A 16007-nucleotide genomic window follows, 5' to 3' on the forward strand; every position below is an offset into this window, starting at 1 on the left:
GGCATTTGGCGCATCGAGTGGAGAGCAACACACATTGCCGCCACTTGCGACACCTGAGCTCAACTTGTTGCAACATACCCCGTGCCAATATTCCACCCTGCACAAAGCTAACCACAGCCCCGTACAGGAAGGCCGCGTTAAAATGGCACCCCGATAAGAACAAAGACAGCCCCCAAGCAGCCGAGAAATTCAAGGAGTGTTCGCAAGCCTACGAGATTCTCTCAGACCCCGAGAAGCGCAGCACATATGATCAATACGGTCTTGAGTTCCTTCTCCGAGGTGCGTCAGCTCCTCCGCCAGGAGAAAACCCCTTCGCAGGTGCAGGTGGAGCCGGCGGCGGCGGCATGCCCGGTGGCTTCCAGGGCTTCGATTTTGGTGGCGGCGGCGGTGGCATGCCTGGTGGAGGCGGCGCAAGAACATTCCACTTTAGCACTGGCGGAGGTGGAGGTGGCCCCGGCGGTTTCTCCTTCAGTAACCCGAACAATATCTTTGCCGAGTTCATGCGATCAGGCGCTGCAGGCGGCGGCGGCGGCGGCGGCGGCGGTATGGAGGAAGACGACCTGCTGGCTAGCATACTCGGAGGTGGTGCTGGAGGCGGCCGAACTAGGATGCGGTCCAACTTCCCCGGCGCTGGAGGCGAACATTTCCGCGGTGGTGCCCGCGAAGCCACACCGGAGGTTACCACTGTCGAGCGTGCGTTGCCGCTGACCCTCGAGGAGCTCTACAACGGCGTGACAAAGAAGATGAAGATCAAGAGGAAGACGTTCGACGAGACTGGCAAGAGGACCACCAGCGACCAGGTTCTAGAAGTGCCTATCAAGCCCGGCTTGAAGAAGGGCAGCAAAATCAAGTTCAAGGGAGTTGGAGACCAGGAGGAAGGCGGCAAACAGGATCTGCACTTCATTGTCGAGGAGGTAGGTTTTCCCCCCACTGCCACACATGCATCAGACTTTCGATTGAGTACTAACCACTGTTCAGAAACCACACCCGCTCTTCGTGCGTGACGGAGACGACCTGATTCACACACTTGAGTTGCCGCTGAAGGATGCCCTGACTGGCTGGAGGCGGACCGTGACCACGATCGACGGCAAGCAATTGACTCTCGATAAGGCCGGCCCGACAGCTCCTGGTTCATCCGACAGCTACCCCGGCCAGGGTATGCCCATCTCGAAGAAGCCTGGTGAAAGGGGCAACTTCATTATCAAGTACAACGTCAAGTTCCCCACGACATTGACTGCACAGCAAAAGCAGGAGTTGAAGAAGATTCTATAAGTATGGTTCTATGAGCATTTGCCAAGGTTGGGAGTCATCGAGGCGTTTTCTGGTAAATCCGGCGTTGGTGGATACTGCATTTCTGACGATGAGATGAAAATTATGACATGTCAAGCGTGCCGCGTTAGTATTGTTGGCACGTAGTATGACAGCAAAGGGGAGAGATAATTTAGGAGGCCGGGTCTCATATTTGGACACGCCTCTGGATGTCGATATAAATAGCACTGTATTTCTTGAACTTGCACATATAACCACCTTCTACGTTGCGTCTAGTCGTTCAGAGATATTTTACGACGAATGTCCGCTTAGTTGTAGCTCAAATACTAAGTCGGCCGACCTAGTAGTCGTCGGCTGTAAATGCGTACCATGGCACGCAAGCGAGTGGCGCTTCATCGTGGTGGTCCATGACACAGGATTACGGCAAAATTATCCACGTAGAAATTCCTGGTTGTGGTACAAGTGATAAGCTGTAAATATTAAATATTGAACTGGTATAGAAGTGATTACCTATTATATACCATGCTGTGCCGCTGACTTTCTCCCCTATGATTATTGTATACTTATCGTGTCCGCCATAAAGATTTAAAAATAACACCTTGTGTGTTATCCCAGATACTACCTGTCGATGAATGACCTCCACCGGCAATCAGATCAGAAGTTTGTAGATTTACATGTTCACCGCTGACATGGTATAAAGGTAGGCCACAGGGAATCTCCGATCCCTCCAGAGAGAACTCAGTCCTTGGTCCTGACAGCTACAGCTCACCGGACATGCTTCTCAAGCCCAGCAGGTCGGTCTTCTGGGACAGGTACAGAACCGTGATCGCCGCTGGCACCGGTCGTTGATGCGAAGTGAGAAATGTTAAGAGAAGTAAACAAAACCTCGGATCATGATCATGTCGCTCTCCATTTTCTTTTGATGCTGGACGTTTCAGTGCAGAAGTGGAACTCGATCCATCTGGACACGCTACGCTCTTGGTAGAATGTATGTGATATCTACTATCGAGCGCGAACATTCTGGCGCACATACTATACCGTCCACCCCTCGCCCGCCCTTCGGTGGCAGGGTGCCCGAAACACCAGCGCCGAATTCATTTCCGGAAAATATAAACCCTTCGGGCAGACTTGACACTAGTACTTTCAGACACGCAGTGGCAGCGGTGATGGTGTGATTGGAAGATCAAACGAGCTGGCGGTGTGCGTGTTTTTTTTTTCTTGGGGGGAAGAAAAAAAAAGCCGGTCACGGACGTGTGGGAGGAATGCGAAAAGAGAAGGACAAATACTTTGATGTGATGAGCCAGCAACACCTTTCCTTGGCCTCCCGCCGAAGGACCCCCGAATGCGGAGGAGTATACGGTAGTAAGTAACACACGGGACGAAACTCTCCCTTTCTTTCGGGAAATTGCATTTGCGGCAGGGCGGGCTATACAAGGCCGTGCTGGGAAAGCAACAATGACCAGGGAGGAAAAAAATAAAAGGCCTTACCCCGCTGTGGGTTTTTCCCTGAACGTCGAGACCGCGGCTCCTAGTTCTCCAGATGAGAGAAGGGGGGCCGAAACATATATATGATTCAGGGGTTGAGGTAAGAGTATAACGTGCATACGGTCAAAGCCGGTTACGGAGAGGCCTAACAATGCTTGTGTGTTCAAGATCAGTGTGGCATTCCGGCTCTGGGCTTCAGGGCCCTGGCATGTGCGGTTGAGAAGGCAGTGGGCCTCGCCATGGCTTGGCGGGCGGCAAATACATGACAGCCCGCGCAGCCGTCCTGGTGAGCGATTGCTAATAGAATCTCTGTGGTTTCTGCTGCGGCCAATAGGAAAGAACAGTATCCAATTCTCTACGGATGGGGCTCTGTCATGTTATAGAATAACGTGCGGGCTTTTACTTTGTGGTGAAGTGACTAGACTTGGGAGAATGCTAGCGCTCGCCCGCCTTGACAGTGGAAAAGCCAGAGTTAAGTGAGCATCAAGTCCTAAATGCGATGGCGACAGACGTGGGGAAGCAGCCCCATTCGTGCCCGAAACAGTAATAAGTTTATATGTATATAAAATTAAGTCAGGCGATAATTTCTTGAGAAGTAGAATTTACTGGGTGCCTGGGACCTCCCAGAGATCCGGTAGCGGAAATGGAGCGCGTCGTGAACAGGACCGTGGCTTTGGGGTGCGAGGTGGGCTGCATGGAGCCTTGACATGGCTCTTCCAGAGAACGGAACACGCAACGCAAACGACATCGCTCCGCGTTCTCCCGTGCTCCCCCCAAAAAATTGCCTCGTAGTCGCATCAGTGTTCCATCAGCACATCGAGCAGGCGGCGGGGGCTCGATGATGAGGTCAATCGTTGACGTTTCCCCGAGGAGGGGGAAATCACCCTCCCACTTGGAAACTCAATTGCGGTGGTCGGCCGCGCCGTATGGCCCTTCTGGAAGCTCTTACAAGAAGCTATGCCGTTAGGATTGCGTTACGCATGAGTCCCAGCCAGCGAATCAGAAGGCGATGATAAGAGTATACGCTATAATAGTTGGCTGTCTGCAGCTACGACTTTAGTGGCCGGGGTTAGCTTGGCTCGATTCGTTTCTGCGCGTTGCTTAGCCTCTAGTTTTTTTTTGGCTCAGGTCTTCATGATGCTCCGTCATTGGTATACTCGCCTGCCTCTGCGATATTATGCTGCGTGCAGGCATGTGGGAGACTCGTTACGCGCGGGAAATGCGACACTCGCCTGCGTTCCCATGTGTGCGATCGTCTGATGAATTTCAATCGGTGAAGCCGGGGCGCTCCTAGGTGAGGTCATGAGTGAGATGTACCCTAGATCTGATAAGCTACATACATAATTGCAAATTCTAATCAGAGTTCGAGATGGTAGCGCAGCTATGTATGTCATCATGCAAGAATGGGATCTGGCGACAGGGACCCTGAGAGAGAGCCAGCCATGTCAACTAGTCAGCGTGCGATCGGGCTCAGGATAATTGCCGCAAACCAAGCCGTAAATGCAGCCATTTGTTGTGGGAGAAAAGCAATCGGCCACGGTCGGCGGGGGGTCGGAGGTTCATTGAGGCTGATCATCCTGGTAGACTCGTCCACCGCACACATGTGTATGCAGTAGCACATGGTGGCACATAGTATACCCAACTCCGCCCCCCACTACATAGGCTTGCAAGTGCAGACCCCCCCATGAAGTGGACATGGTTGCCGCGTGCCGGAGACTCGAAATTGGACATTAGTCTGGGGCTAATCTGATCCGAATCAGGCCCAGGGAGCTTGGCCGTGGTCGGTCTTTTCCTTGGGTGGGACCCAGCAAAAGCATACGTAGCTGGTCAAGTTATACAACCTCTTGTTAAGTAGCTCAAGTATGCTCAGGTTTCCTTATTTAAGTTGCGCAGCCCTCTGAACTGTGTCTTCGCTCCCTACTTCGTCTCATATCCTCATTGACACTCTCTCCTGGTGGTTTTGGAACAACGTCTACCCTACATCCTCACACCAATAACACAAATTAGCCATCATGTCTAACCTACCATCAGAGCCCGAATTCGAGCAGGCCTACAAGGGTGAGAGCTGTCCCTGAATATAATCAGACCCGGATGATTTTTGCTGACATGTACCAGAGCTTGTAAGCACGCTCGAGAACAGCTCGCTTTTCACCAAGAACCCCGAGTACAAGACCGCCTTGAAGGTCGTCTCCATCCCAGAGCGCATCATCCAGTTCAGAATCGTCTGGGAAGACGACAGCGGCAACCTGCAGGTCAACCGCGGTTACCGTGTTCAGTTCAACTCGGCGCTCGGCCCGTACAAGGGCGGTCTCCGATTCCACCCTACCGTCAACTTGTCCATCCTCAAGTTCTTGGGCTTCGAGCAGATCTTCAAGAATGCCCTGACCGGCCTCAACATTGGTGGCGGCAAGGGTGGTGCCGACTTCGACCCCAAGGGCAAGAGTGACAACGAGATCCGCAAGTTCTGCGAGTCTTTCATGAGAGAGCTCTCGAAGCACATTGGCGCCGACACCGACGTGCCCGCCGGTGATATCGGTGTTGGTGGACGCGAGGTTGGCTACCTCTTCGGAGCATACCGCCGCCAGCGCAACAGGTGGGAAGGTGTTCTGACTGGCAAGGGAGGCTCTTGGGGCGGCAGCTTGATCCGACCTGAAGCCACCGGATACGGTCTCGTCTACTACGTCGGACACATGCTTGAGCACGCCGGCAAGGGCGGCTGGGAAGGAAAGCGCGTCGCCATCTCCGGATCTGGAAACGTCGCTCAGTACGCTGCTCTGAAGGTTATTGAGCTCGGTGGTACTGTTGTGTCCCTTTCGGATTCTCAGGGAGCTCTCATTGCCGAGGGCGACGCCAAGTTCAGCCCCAAGGATGTTGAGAAGATTGCCGATATCAAGCTTGCACGAAAGTCCTTGACCGCCTACGAGCACGAGGGTGCTTTCAAGTACATCGAGGGTGCTCGCCCCTGGGTCCACGTCGGCAAGATTGACGTGGCACTGCCATGTGCTACCCAGAACGAGGTCAGCAAGGAGGAGGCCGAGACACTCGTCTCCAACGGCTGTCTGTTCGTTGCCGAGGGTTCCAACATGGGTTGCACACAGGAGGCCATTGACGTGTTCGAGGAGCACCGCAAGGAGAAGGGCTCCAGCGCTGTCTGGTACGCCCCAGGAAAGGCGTCCAACGCTGGTGGTGTAGCAGTCTCCGGACTTGAGATGGCACAGAACAGCCAGGTAAGACCTCACCCCCACTCCCCCGATTAAATGAATCTCTTATTGACTTGATATTCCTTAGCGTCTGAGCTGGACACGCGAAGAGGTTGACGAGAAGCTTGCTCAAATCATGAAGAACGCCTTCGAGAACGGTCTGAACACTGCCAAGGAGTACGTCGAGGCCAAGGAAGGAGAGTACCCAAGCTTGGTTGCCGGTAGCAACATTGCAGGATTCGTCAAGGTTGCCCGCGCAATGCACGACCAAGGTGACTGGTGGGCGTAGGAGCCGTTCACTAATCACCTCATGTACTTCATAGCGATATTGATACCCTTTACCCTACTATTTGTAGTGACCCCTCTCCCGACCGAGCATGTTATCAGTGACAATTACAGTGATTTCGGTAGCACTATGAAGCTCAACACGGGGGGATATCATCGTTGGCCGACTTGATGATCGGGCATGTGACGAGACGAGTGAGGATGGTCAACCCGCATCCATGCAGCCCTCGTGGAGGCGTGAAACGTCAGTAACCTTGTTCAGGGTGTGGCTGCAATTACGCTTGTTTCGAATGTGTCTTTATTTGAACGAGTTAAACAAGGCATCCAAGTACTCAAGTCTATCTGCTTGCCAGACCGGTTTGCCTTGTCCAGTTGATTTATGATGGTGGTTCGTATTGATTCAAGAGAGTTTCACGACTTCGTTACCCCAGGCAGTGAAAAACAGTCATGCTTCAGTCGGCTTTCGGTAGTCATGTTGATGTATGATCTAATGCTGCAAATAGTCGAAATGCACAGGTAGAGCGCAGTTGGCGGCGTAGAAGCTGTTCTCTGTTAACGTGAGATCAATATCGCCAGCGTTGATAGGCGTTTCGGAAGGACCAGCCAACACATTTACCTGTCATCGTTTCGGGATGTACAATAGGGTAGCCCCGGCGAGGAATTTTACTGTCTCGATCCTAGTTTGTGTGGTGAGCCTTCGTGGAGCCGACGGGGCTTCTGGCCAATGTTGCGCCCGACCAGAAGTCAGAATCGAGCACGCGGACAATGAGCTGGCGGCAATGATTCAAACAGAAAGGGAGATTATCTTTACTGAAATCAACGCAAGGTAGGGGAAGTGCAGATACCAAAATATTATCTAACAGCTCCGTAAGGATATCAATATGCTGGAGCGTGCCTACGACGAAGCATTGGCGAAATCCTTTATTCTGAGTGACACATATTATGTTGACCAACCACAAGTTCTCTGATTATAACTATACGGGCTGGATATGACTTACGGTTTACCTAGAACCCAAAATGTAAGACCGGAGTCAGCAGGGGAGATGTTCTTTCGATTTTCTTGGAGATAAGACGGTAATTACATAACTTCGTAATTTACATACACTTGGTTCAAGAACATGATTCCAATACCGCCGGGCATACACTTCGTTATTAAGTAGGTGATCTTGTCAGAGACAGATGCCAGCCGTTCAGTGTTCTCTACGCCAGAGCTTTCGCCCTTGGAAATTTTCAAACATTATCGATCAAGGCATCATGATCACACTTTGGCCGCTGCGGGTGCAAGTGTCGCTGCATGGTATATCTGTTAGATAGATGGAACCATCTGATGGGTATGACATCGGCTTTGATTAATCTGTGCTTTTGCTACGATAACAGAGATGTTTCAATATTGATAGAGCTATATTCGAAAATGAGTAGCGTGGGTAATGCTCTATTCTAAAGATGGCTACCAAGGTGACAACTGTCTGTGCCTCACTTGATGCAAGAGAGCTTCAGAAGTACCGTCTTTGTTACATTACTGGTCCTCATACAAGCATGCGAGCAACCGACTGTTTCTAGTTCAAACTTATAGGGCTAGAACACAATGGGCCTGCTTTGAACACTGTCGCCTTGGTGGCTGTCACAACTAGCGAAGTCATTGCGCCATGTAGATTCTTCTGTGTAACCTTAGAATAACAGCAGAGATCACCTCCAGCTTCTATGAAATAAAATAGCTGTCCAAGAAAAATGGCAGACTCAGCACGCATGTGCGAATGCGGTGTGATGGAAATTGTGTCAAGTTGATGATAGATAATCAACTTTTGGTCGCCATGTAATGACTCGAAGATGACAACTTGACTCCAAAGTCGCTGGAACTGACGGCGAATACCGTGCCATGATGAGACTAGCAGACTGGATGAATGCAGAATAGAACGAAACACATAAATTCTAAGTAGTCTGGACCATGAGATGGCCATTCGGCGCGATAACACGTTGGATCTGTTTGCGACTGTTGTGAGCAGTGGCTACAATGGAAACGGGTATTTTCGGTGTTAGCATAGTTCAAGCCATGCTGTCGTCAAGATTGCCAGTACTATGCACGCTGGAAACAGATCCTGCGCGACTCCGGTCAAGTCCGTGATCCATCATTGGGATCGTGGTGGCTACTGTTAGAAATGGCATGGCTAGGTATTGTCAGAAGCTGTGCGACCGCCACCGTCAATGAGCTTTGATTGGCTGGCAAATTTTTTATTTATTTAGAAAGTCACTCGAGTACAAAACAACAACACCAGAAGTTGTTCTGTTAGGAGTCGGAATAAGACAATACCCTTGATTAACAAGTTTGGCGACTTTGTAAATAGATTTGGGCGGGCGTTGGCGCAAAAAGCTTAGTGGCTGGGAGAGTTCTAGCAGCGATCACGATAACGACAATGAGTGGTTTGATCAATGAACTCTTGAAACAAGGTGGCTTGATCACCACTTCGAACAATCAAGGCAATGTAACGTGAGCGTATCGTAGATCAAGTTTTTGCCTGCGATAAGACGAGCAACGATATATGAAGTGCTGAGTGGTTGCAGATTGGGGCACATGGGTAAGCCATCGGGTGTACAGGAAGCGGATCGTCACGTTGGAGTACTCTCCGCATGTGTCAATCATGCCGATTTGATACATGCTGGCGAAAGTCCTAGAGCGAGGCCATGATATATGCTCTGACCGAGTCTAGGAACAAGGTACATGATAATTGGGGCCCAGCCTCGCAGATTGAAGTCAAGGTAAGCTCTTTTTGTCTCGTTATTCTGGGGATATATATGCGACACTGCTGTGCCGTGCTGTGCTGTCCACCGTGGTACAATACCTGGCGGAGATATTCTATGCTGCCCATCCATGTGGGTGAGTCGAGGGAAATCCCGTTGGTATCACAGGAGGATCATGGTGTTGCAGTTGCTTTTCCGTTGCCAAGTATTTCCTCTGGCTATGTGGTACTGAAGGATTCTCCGAAAGATGGACGGGGCCGTTTTGGGTGGCAGTGTTGCTAGCAGATGGCAATTGTGCCTGGCTTATGCCAATAACACCACTGAAGCGTAGCACGACAGTCCTGGGTATGCAGTATTTGATTGGTCGCGGCAGCACCACCCGCTAATTGACTCCATTAATAGCCCTGGTCCTCGAGCTTCTCATAGGCCTCCAGGCGCATTTTCGTTGCAACATCAACATCTTTAGCGGATATCTATTTTGAATTCCGCAGCAGTTTTTAGATTTTCTGGTTCCTGGTAGCAGCTTTTCCTAAGGTTGGAGTTTCAGAGCTAACATATACCCGGTCATGCTAGCATCTTGTTCGTAATCTATAATGGTTTGCTTCGACTATGGAAGATGCTTTTTTCGACCATCACGAAGACCAAGAAGATATGCCGGGTTTAAGCTTGGCCATTACTCAGATGAGGGCGGCTGGTGAATATCTGATAGACAATGTGAGAATTCTTCTGTGCAGAGTGTTGCCAACACAGGATTCGAAAATCCCCAAGTCTTTGCGTAGATCGTTTCTGTGCCACAGGACGGCAAGGGTCATTATTTAGACGAAATAACGGTCCGGATCCTGCGATCCCTGCCCCGGTTGTCGTTTGGCGAGTGCAACCAACTCCGAATCCTCACCTCAGCCTTACGAATCTCCCACATAAACTTTGGTCATTGGATATGCAGAAGTGTATAATTCGAGAAGCCATTTGAAACATTTCTAGCATGCACGGTGCACTGCACCCGGTCATCATTTCACTAATTGCTGACTGCAGATGAACCTGCATTTCAGCGATGCCTCTTTGATCGGCAAGCGCAAGATCGAGCTGCTGTGAATGGTTGACGGCATCATTTGATAGGGCTCTCGTTTCGGTGCTTGAATGACATTGACCCTTGTTGTTTGGTATTAGGAAAGGGGGCTGAGACGGTCGCACCGAGTGAGAATGATTCGGTAAACCAAGTGAGGGTTGCTGTTGTTTACCATGAGAACGACCTCCGCCAAGAACCATGCAAGATCTTACGCCAATATCGTGCAGAACTCTGCCATGTGCAGGAGAGTTTGTTGGTGAATCATTTACAATGAGATGTATAACGAGTCAGCGGCTTAAAAGCGCCTTGGAGCAGTCTTAGACCATGCGCCAGGCATGCCATTGGACGTAAACCGACGGTGTCTGATAAAACTCTATTCTACATGGATAGTGCCGCCAATGAAGCGCTGCTAGTATGATAGCGAAAATCAACGGCTAATGCTTCCGCTTCCCTGGGACCTGGGAGAAATCGAAGAAACTCTCCGCGCAATGTTCGGGAAGAGGTCCGTCCAAGGTAAACTCTCGGAAGACTTGTCTCAGATGAGCATGGCCAATCGATGCCACATATATTTCGGCACTATCGCGAGTGTATTCATCGCAGATTGACGCAGAAAAGGGGTTCACTATCATCGTTCCGAGGCTTCCATGTGAAAACTCTCGTGCCCCATTACAGCATTGGTATTAATGGAACTCTTCAAGGGAATATTTACGCAACAGCTGAGATGGAATACGGACTACAGTTCCGATCTGGTTAGTCTCGTCCGTCCCTGCGTTCCGTCTTACGCCTTCTATTTGAGCGCACCCGAACGAGCGACAGGCGGCGCCTATCACCCAATAGGGGCCTGCAATAGCTGACACACCCTTGTCGTCACATCTGAACAATCTTCTCCGGGCTTTCCCCCGTTAGTAACGGCAGCTTAACGAATTGGGGCTAGACAAGCGGGAACTGACCAATATCATGCCCAATCACTACGGCGATCATGAACTATTTCAATTTTCTTTCAGCTTAGCCATCTCAGCCCGATTAAACCACTCCGCCACTGGGCCATGCCATTGGGAACTGCTCTAGCTTGCACATGGCATGCCCGGCATGGTTCGTGGCCGGGTCCTGTGGATCACTATTATTGAATATTGAATGCTGTTCAACCACCCAGGACTCTTCTGTATACACGTCCGTACGCACATGGCTGGTTTTTTTGGGCTCTTTGTCGATCCAATGTCAACATATATATGAAGCCGCAATCCTGCTGGGCGGCGAAAGCTATATTCGGCCGCTTGTCACTAGTCTAGCTTCTAAGCGTGCCTCTTCAAGTCTTTTATTTCTCAACTCACTATACTAGTGTTGTCTCTGACTTCTCATTCCGTCTATTATAGTTTCAAACTGTAATTCTATCGGCCGTCGTCGAAGCTCGTACTTCACAAGAGGCCGTTGACGTATTTCGCAGTGAGCCTTTAATTAGGCCATCACCTCGCCTGTTGTTCGAGACAGAATCAATACCTATTGTACTTCGCAATGGCACCCAGCGCAGATTTGCCAGTCGCGTCGCCGTCACCGCGCACGGCTCCCAAGGGTCTCGGCATTGGTAAGGTCGGTGGATTGTCCAATGGCGAGAGTAGCCCTCTCACAAACGGCTTCACCAGCGCATACGAGAGCGACGTCACATACGGCTTTTCTTCATTGCCTCGGGGTGTGAACGGCAACTCCACTCCGACACCCCGTACGGTGAGCTTCGCCGAGAGCTTGAAGAGCCCAAGTATGTCTTCTGCCTTGCCTTCACCGGAGCCCAGCCAGGGGGCTCACCTCGGACACGGCTCACACCGGATTCACTCAATTGGTCGCCACGAGAACGAAGCTAGCGGACCTGGCAGAAGCTACGCCAGGGTACAGTCATGGGGGAAAAGCTCGAGCTCTTCTGCGTATCCTCGTCTGTCCAAGCCTCTAGAGTTGATGCGGAACTCATATGACTGCGTCGTCATTGGTTCCGGTTATGGTGGTGGTGTGGCAGCGTCGCGGATGGCCCGGGCTGGCCAATCAGTCTGTGTCCTAGAGCGCGGCAAAGAGCGATGGCCCGGAGAGTTTCCCGTTGAGACGGGCGATGCTCTTGACCAAGTACATTACTCCGGCGAGTTTGCGCCTGGTTGGTTGCCGAAAAAGCTCGTCAATGGCGGCGATCCGACGGCAATGTATCATCTCATCTTTGGTAACGGTCAGAATGCAGTCGTCGGCAATGGTAAGTCATGGGCTCCTCTTCAACGACGCGGTTGCAAACGACTAATCAAGCTTTAAACAGGTCTCGGTGGAACTAGCTTGATTAATGCAAATGTATACTTGGAGGCGGACGAAGATACCCTGAAACAAGAGTATTGGCCCCGAGAGATTAGAGAGAACCCCAAGGAGATGGCACAATGTAAGTTCGCACATTAGACCCCTTCCGCAGTTTCATAAACATTTGTGTTTGCTTGTATTTACCAACACTTTATCACCACAGACTATGAAAAGGCTAGAAAGATGTTAGAGCCTGAGCAATATCCCGAAGATTGGCCACAGCTTCCCAAGCTAGATCTACTAAAGAAGCAGGCAAAAGCCATGAACATGGAGCACAAGTTTCGAAGAGTGGAGCAGACTACACGCTTTAAGAATGGGCCCAATGCTGCAGGTGTTGAGATGACCCCTTCCGGCCTGACTGGTCAGGATTGTACGGGTATCAACGACGGCTCGAAGAACTCAACACTCGTCACATATATTGCGGATGCTTGGAACTGGGGTGCCGAAATCTTCTGTGAATCCGAAGTACGGTACATTACAAAGGCACCTGGTAGGGAGGGCTACCTTATCTATTTCGCTTGGCACGGTCGTAATCGGGGACACTTCAAGGCTAACCTCCATGGTGATCTTATGTGGGTTCATGCCAAGAAAGCTGTGTTCCTTGGTGCCGGTGCGATTGGAACTACAGAGATCCTTCTGAGGAGTAAGGAAATGGGACTTGAGACGAGCGACCAGATCGGGTTGAACATGAGCGGAAATGGTGACATGCTTGCTTTCGGTTACAACACTGACCACGAGGTCAATGCCATTGGCCGCTCTCACGGTTCCCCCTATCACCCAGTTGGACCATGCATCACTGGCATAATCGATAACCGATCGGGACACGCCAACCCGCTCAATGGGTATGTCATCGAGGAAGGTGTAGTCCCAAAAGCCTTGGCTCCTTTCATGCAAGCTACGCTCGAGCTTATGCCTGGTAGCATCGGTCCCAAAGATGAAGGGATCGTTGATACCTTCAAAGCAAACCTCGCTCGTGTTGGGTCTTTCTTCTTGGGACCATACTACCGCAAAGGTGCCATTGAGAGGACTCAAACCTACCTTGTCATGTCTCACGACAGCAACCAAGCCATATTGACCCTCAAGGACGACAAGCCTGTACTAGAGTTCCTCGGCGTTGGCCGAAGCAATCATGTCAAATGGATCAACAGCATCCTCGAGAAAGCCACTCGAGCAGTCGGAGGCACATTTGTGCAAAATCCCTTCTATGCTCTGATGGGGCAGCAGCAAGTGACAGTCCACCCAATTGGCGGCGCTTGCTTGGCTTCGGAGGGCACTGGAGAAAGCGGTGCAACGAACCACTTTGGTGAGGTCTTCATGGGCAGCGGCCCGGAGACACACCGTGGTCTCATTGTGACCGATGCCGCCCTGATTCCGACTGCTCTTGGTGCCAATCCATTTGCCACGATCACCGCCTTGGCAGAGCGCGCAGTCGACTACTACGCCAAGCGGCAGGGGCTCATCATCAACGAGAAAAAGAACGGTATCCTTGATCTTTTTGGCTCCCCACAATATGGCAATGAATGCCAGTACGACTCCGAAGAAGAAGAGAAGGAGGACTTTGCGAGCATCTCAAGTGCTAGCGATGTCATCAAATCCGCACAACGCATGAACGATGGAGGATTCGGCTTCACAGAAGTTATGTCTGGTTTCATCCACGCCGAGCAGGGCCTGAAGGCCGACAGCCAACAGTCATACGAGTTGGCTGCGAGAATCGCCGAGTCGCGGTGCGAAGCGGCGCGGTTCTTCCTCAGTGTCCAGTCCTTCAACACTAGGTCGATTGTGCACGACCCTGAGCACAAGGCCATGCTGACGGGTACCTTCTCTTGCCCAACCATAACAGGTTCTCCATTCATGGTACAGCGTGGCGACTTCAACCTCTTCCGACAATACATGGGTGCACCGGGGACCAAAAACCTCGTGTACAACTTCATGATGCGCGGCACCGACGGCAGGCTCCTCCATTTCCGCGGCGTCAAGGTTGTCGACTCCTCGGTCGCTTTGAACCCCGTCCAGTTCTGGAAGGCCACAAGCACTCTCTACGTAACAGTCAGGAAGGCCAGGCCAAACACGACGTTCCGCGAAGACACATTGGAGGACGAGGCAACGAAGGGCATCATCATCGCCAAGGGCATCATGAAGATCCAGCCAGCAGACTTTGCGAGCCAAATCCTGACCATGACGCCCACCGGTAGCGGTCTGCTGAAGAAGGCCGTGAGCGCTGCCAGCTTCATGACCTACTTCACTCGCAAGTCTTTGTCACTGTTCCTGGCACCTCTCACGCCCCTGCAATACCCCAGCCAGAGCTACAATGGGTACATCAACGAGACCTTGCCCGACGCCACGTATAAGATCGAGGCTGAAGATGGAGTTGTCACACGCATGCAGATGTACGAGCCTACCAACAAGACCCTGGAGAAGAAGGTTCTCTTCCTGATCCCGGGTGCCTCGGTCGACCACCAGATATTCGCTCTGCCCACGATCGAGTGCAACGCGGTCAACTATTTCACCAGGGCAGGCTACCGTGTCTATATTACCGTGCACCGCATCTGCGCCCTGATGGTGGCGCAGAACAACTGGACGACGTTCGACGCGCGCATCGACATCAAGGCCTGCCTAGAGAAGATCCGCAAGGACAACCACGACCAGCCCGTCTACGCCATCGCCCACTGCATGGGCAGCGTGGCCTTCTCGACCGGCCTGCTCGACGGCACCATCCCGGCCAGCTGGATCTCGGGCGTCACCTGCAGCCAGGTCTTCATGAACCCGATCTGGAACACGCTGAACATGATCAAGATCATGGCCTTCCCCCTCGTGCCCCTGGACAGGATCTACAAGCTGCTCTGCGGCAACTGGTTCTCCTGCAGCACGGGCGAGGACGACAGCTACGCGCAGAAGGCGCTGAACGAGGCGCTGCGGCTGATGCCGGACGAGCGGCGGGAGCTGTGCAACAGCGCGTCGTGCCACCGCATCAGCCTGACCTTCGGCCGGTGCTGGAACCACGGCAACCTGAACGAGGCGACGCACCGGCAGATCGACCGCTTCTTCGGCGGCGTCAACATGACCATGCTGCACCTGCTGATGCGGCAGGGCTACGAGGGCGGCGTCATGTCCAACGGCCCCCTGTTCGAGCGCCTCGACACCCCCGACAACGTCCGCCGCCTCCGCGACGTCCCCTTCCTGCTCTTCGTCGGCCGCGACAACGCCGTCCTCAGCCCCACCGCCACCGAGCGCACCTACGAGGTCCTCTGCGACACCTTTGGCACCCGCGACACCCGCGACAACGACGGCCTGCAGTACAAGAGGCGCGTCGTGCCCAACTACGGCCACCTGGACTGCTGGATGGGCAGGAACGCCTACAAGGACGTCTACCCCTTCGTCAGGGAGGAGGTGGATCGGGTGATGAGGGGAGAGGCTTATGTGTTCGAGGAGCCTGATGATTATATCAAGAAGATGCAGGAGTAAGTGGATGGGCGGGGATTTTGGTGCTTAGAAAACGGATGTAGGATTGGAAAGGACTATGGAGTCTGGCTGGGCTAGACTGGCCTCGCGTGTTTTTGGGATATACCCTTGTTTGTTTTTGTTTCTGGGAGATACTGTCGCTATCGACTTGTGGTTACATAGTTGGGCGAGAAAACTGTATC

At 52.0% G+C, this 16007-nt stretch overlaps 4 protein-coding genes across 4 annotated transcripts; all 4 read left to right on the plus strand.

Moving 5' to 3' along the window:
* The first annotated feature begins 458 nt into the window (after positions 1–458).
* On the plus strand, positions 459–1579 carry BKA67DRAFT_573218 (HSP40/DnaJ peptide-binding protein). The gene is made up of 2 exons (XM_046103338.1): positions 459–914; positions 979–1579. The coding sequence occupies exons 1-2, from the start codon at positions 501–503 to the stop codon at positions 1270–1272; spliced, it is 708 nt and encodes a 235-aa protein (XP_045956461.1). The 5' UTR covers positions 459–500; the 3' UTR covers positions 1273–1579.
* A 2989-nt stretch (positions 1580–4568) lies between these two features.
* Positions 4569–6352, plus strand: BKA67DRAFT_349742 (NADP-specific glutamate dehydrogenase). Its single transcript, XM_046096352.1, has 3 exons — positions 4569–4812; positions 4870–5981; positions 6043–6352. The coding sequence occupies exons 1-3, from the start codon at positions 4767–4769 to the stop codon at positions 6241–6243; spliced, it is 1359 nt and encodes a 452-aa protein (XP_045956462.1). The 5' UTR covers positions 4569–4766; the 3' UTR covers positions 6244–6352.
* A 4081-nt stretch (positions 6353–10433) lies between these two features.
* On the plus strand, positions 10434–10992 carry BKA67DRAFT_573227 (uncharacterized protein). Its single transcript, XM_046103339.1, has one exon. The coding sequence runs from the start codon at positions 10598–10600 to the stop codon at positions 10793–10795; it is 198 nt and encodes a 65-aa protein (XP_045956463.1). The 5' UTR covers positions 10434–10597; the 3' UTR covers positions 10796–10992.
* Positions 10993–11796: 804 nt separating this feature from the next.
* Positions 11797–15828, plus strand: BKA67DRAFT_520844 (glucose-methanol-choline oxidoreductase; the record flags this gene model as incomplete). Its single annotated transcript, XM_046098219.1, has 3 exons — positions 11797–12271; positions 12332–12448; positions 12530–15828. 3 exons carry the CDS (start codon positions 11797–11799, stop codon positions 15826–15828), a joined length of 3891 nt encoding a protein of 1296 aa, XP_045956464.1.
* Positions 15829–16007: the final 179 nt, after the last annotated feature.

This window comes from Truncatella angustata, assembly GCF_020726525.1.
Source record: "Truncatella angustata strain MPI-SDFR-AT-0073 chromosome Unknown BKA67scaffold_6, whole genome shotgun sequence".
Classification (NCBI taxonomy): domain Eukaryota; kingdom Fungi; phylum Ascomycota; class Sordariomycetes; order Amphisphaeriales; family Sporocadaceae; genus Truncatella; species Truncatella angustata.

What these genes read in the sequence shown, in the direction of transcription:
- BKA67DRAFT_573218 (XM_046103338.1), top strand. Translation starts at nt 501, where the DNA reads ATGCGATCAGGCGCTGCAGGCGGCGGCGGCGGCGGCGGCGGCGGTATG. An exon ending in TGCACTTCATTGTCGAGGAG is followed by an intron (nt 915 to 978) that starts GTAGGTTTTCCC and finishes ACCACTGTTCAG; the next exon opens with AAACCACACCCGCTCTTCGT.
- BKA67DRAFT_349742 (XM_046096352.1), top strand. Translation starts at nt 4,767, where the DNA reads ATGTCTAACCTACCATCAGAGCCCGAATTCGAGCAGGCCTACAAGG. An exon ending in ATTCGAGCAGGCCTACAAGG is followed by an intron (nt 4,813 to 4,869) that starts GTGAGAGCTGTC and finishes GACATGTACCAG; the next exon opens with AGCTTGTAAGCACGCTCGAG. An exon ending in AGATGGCACAGAACAGCCAG is followed by an intron (nt 5,982 to 6,042) that starts GTAAGACCTCAC and finishes GATATTCCTTAG; the next exon opens with CGTCTGAGCTGGACACGCGA.
- BKA67DRAFT_573227 (XM_046103339.1), top strand. Translation starts at nt 10,598, where the DNA reads ATGCCACATATATTTCGGCACTATCGCGAGTGTATTCATCGCAGATTG.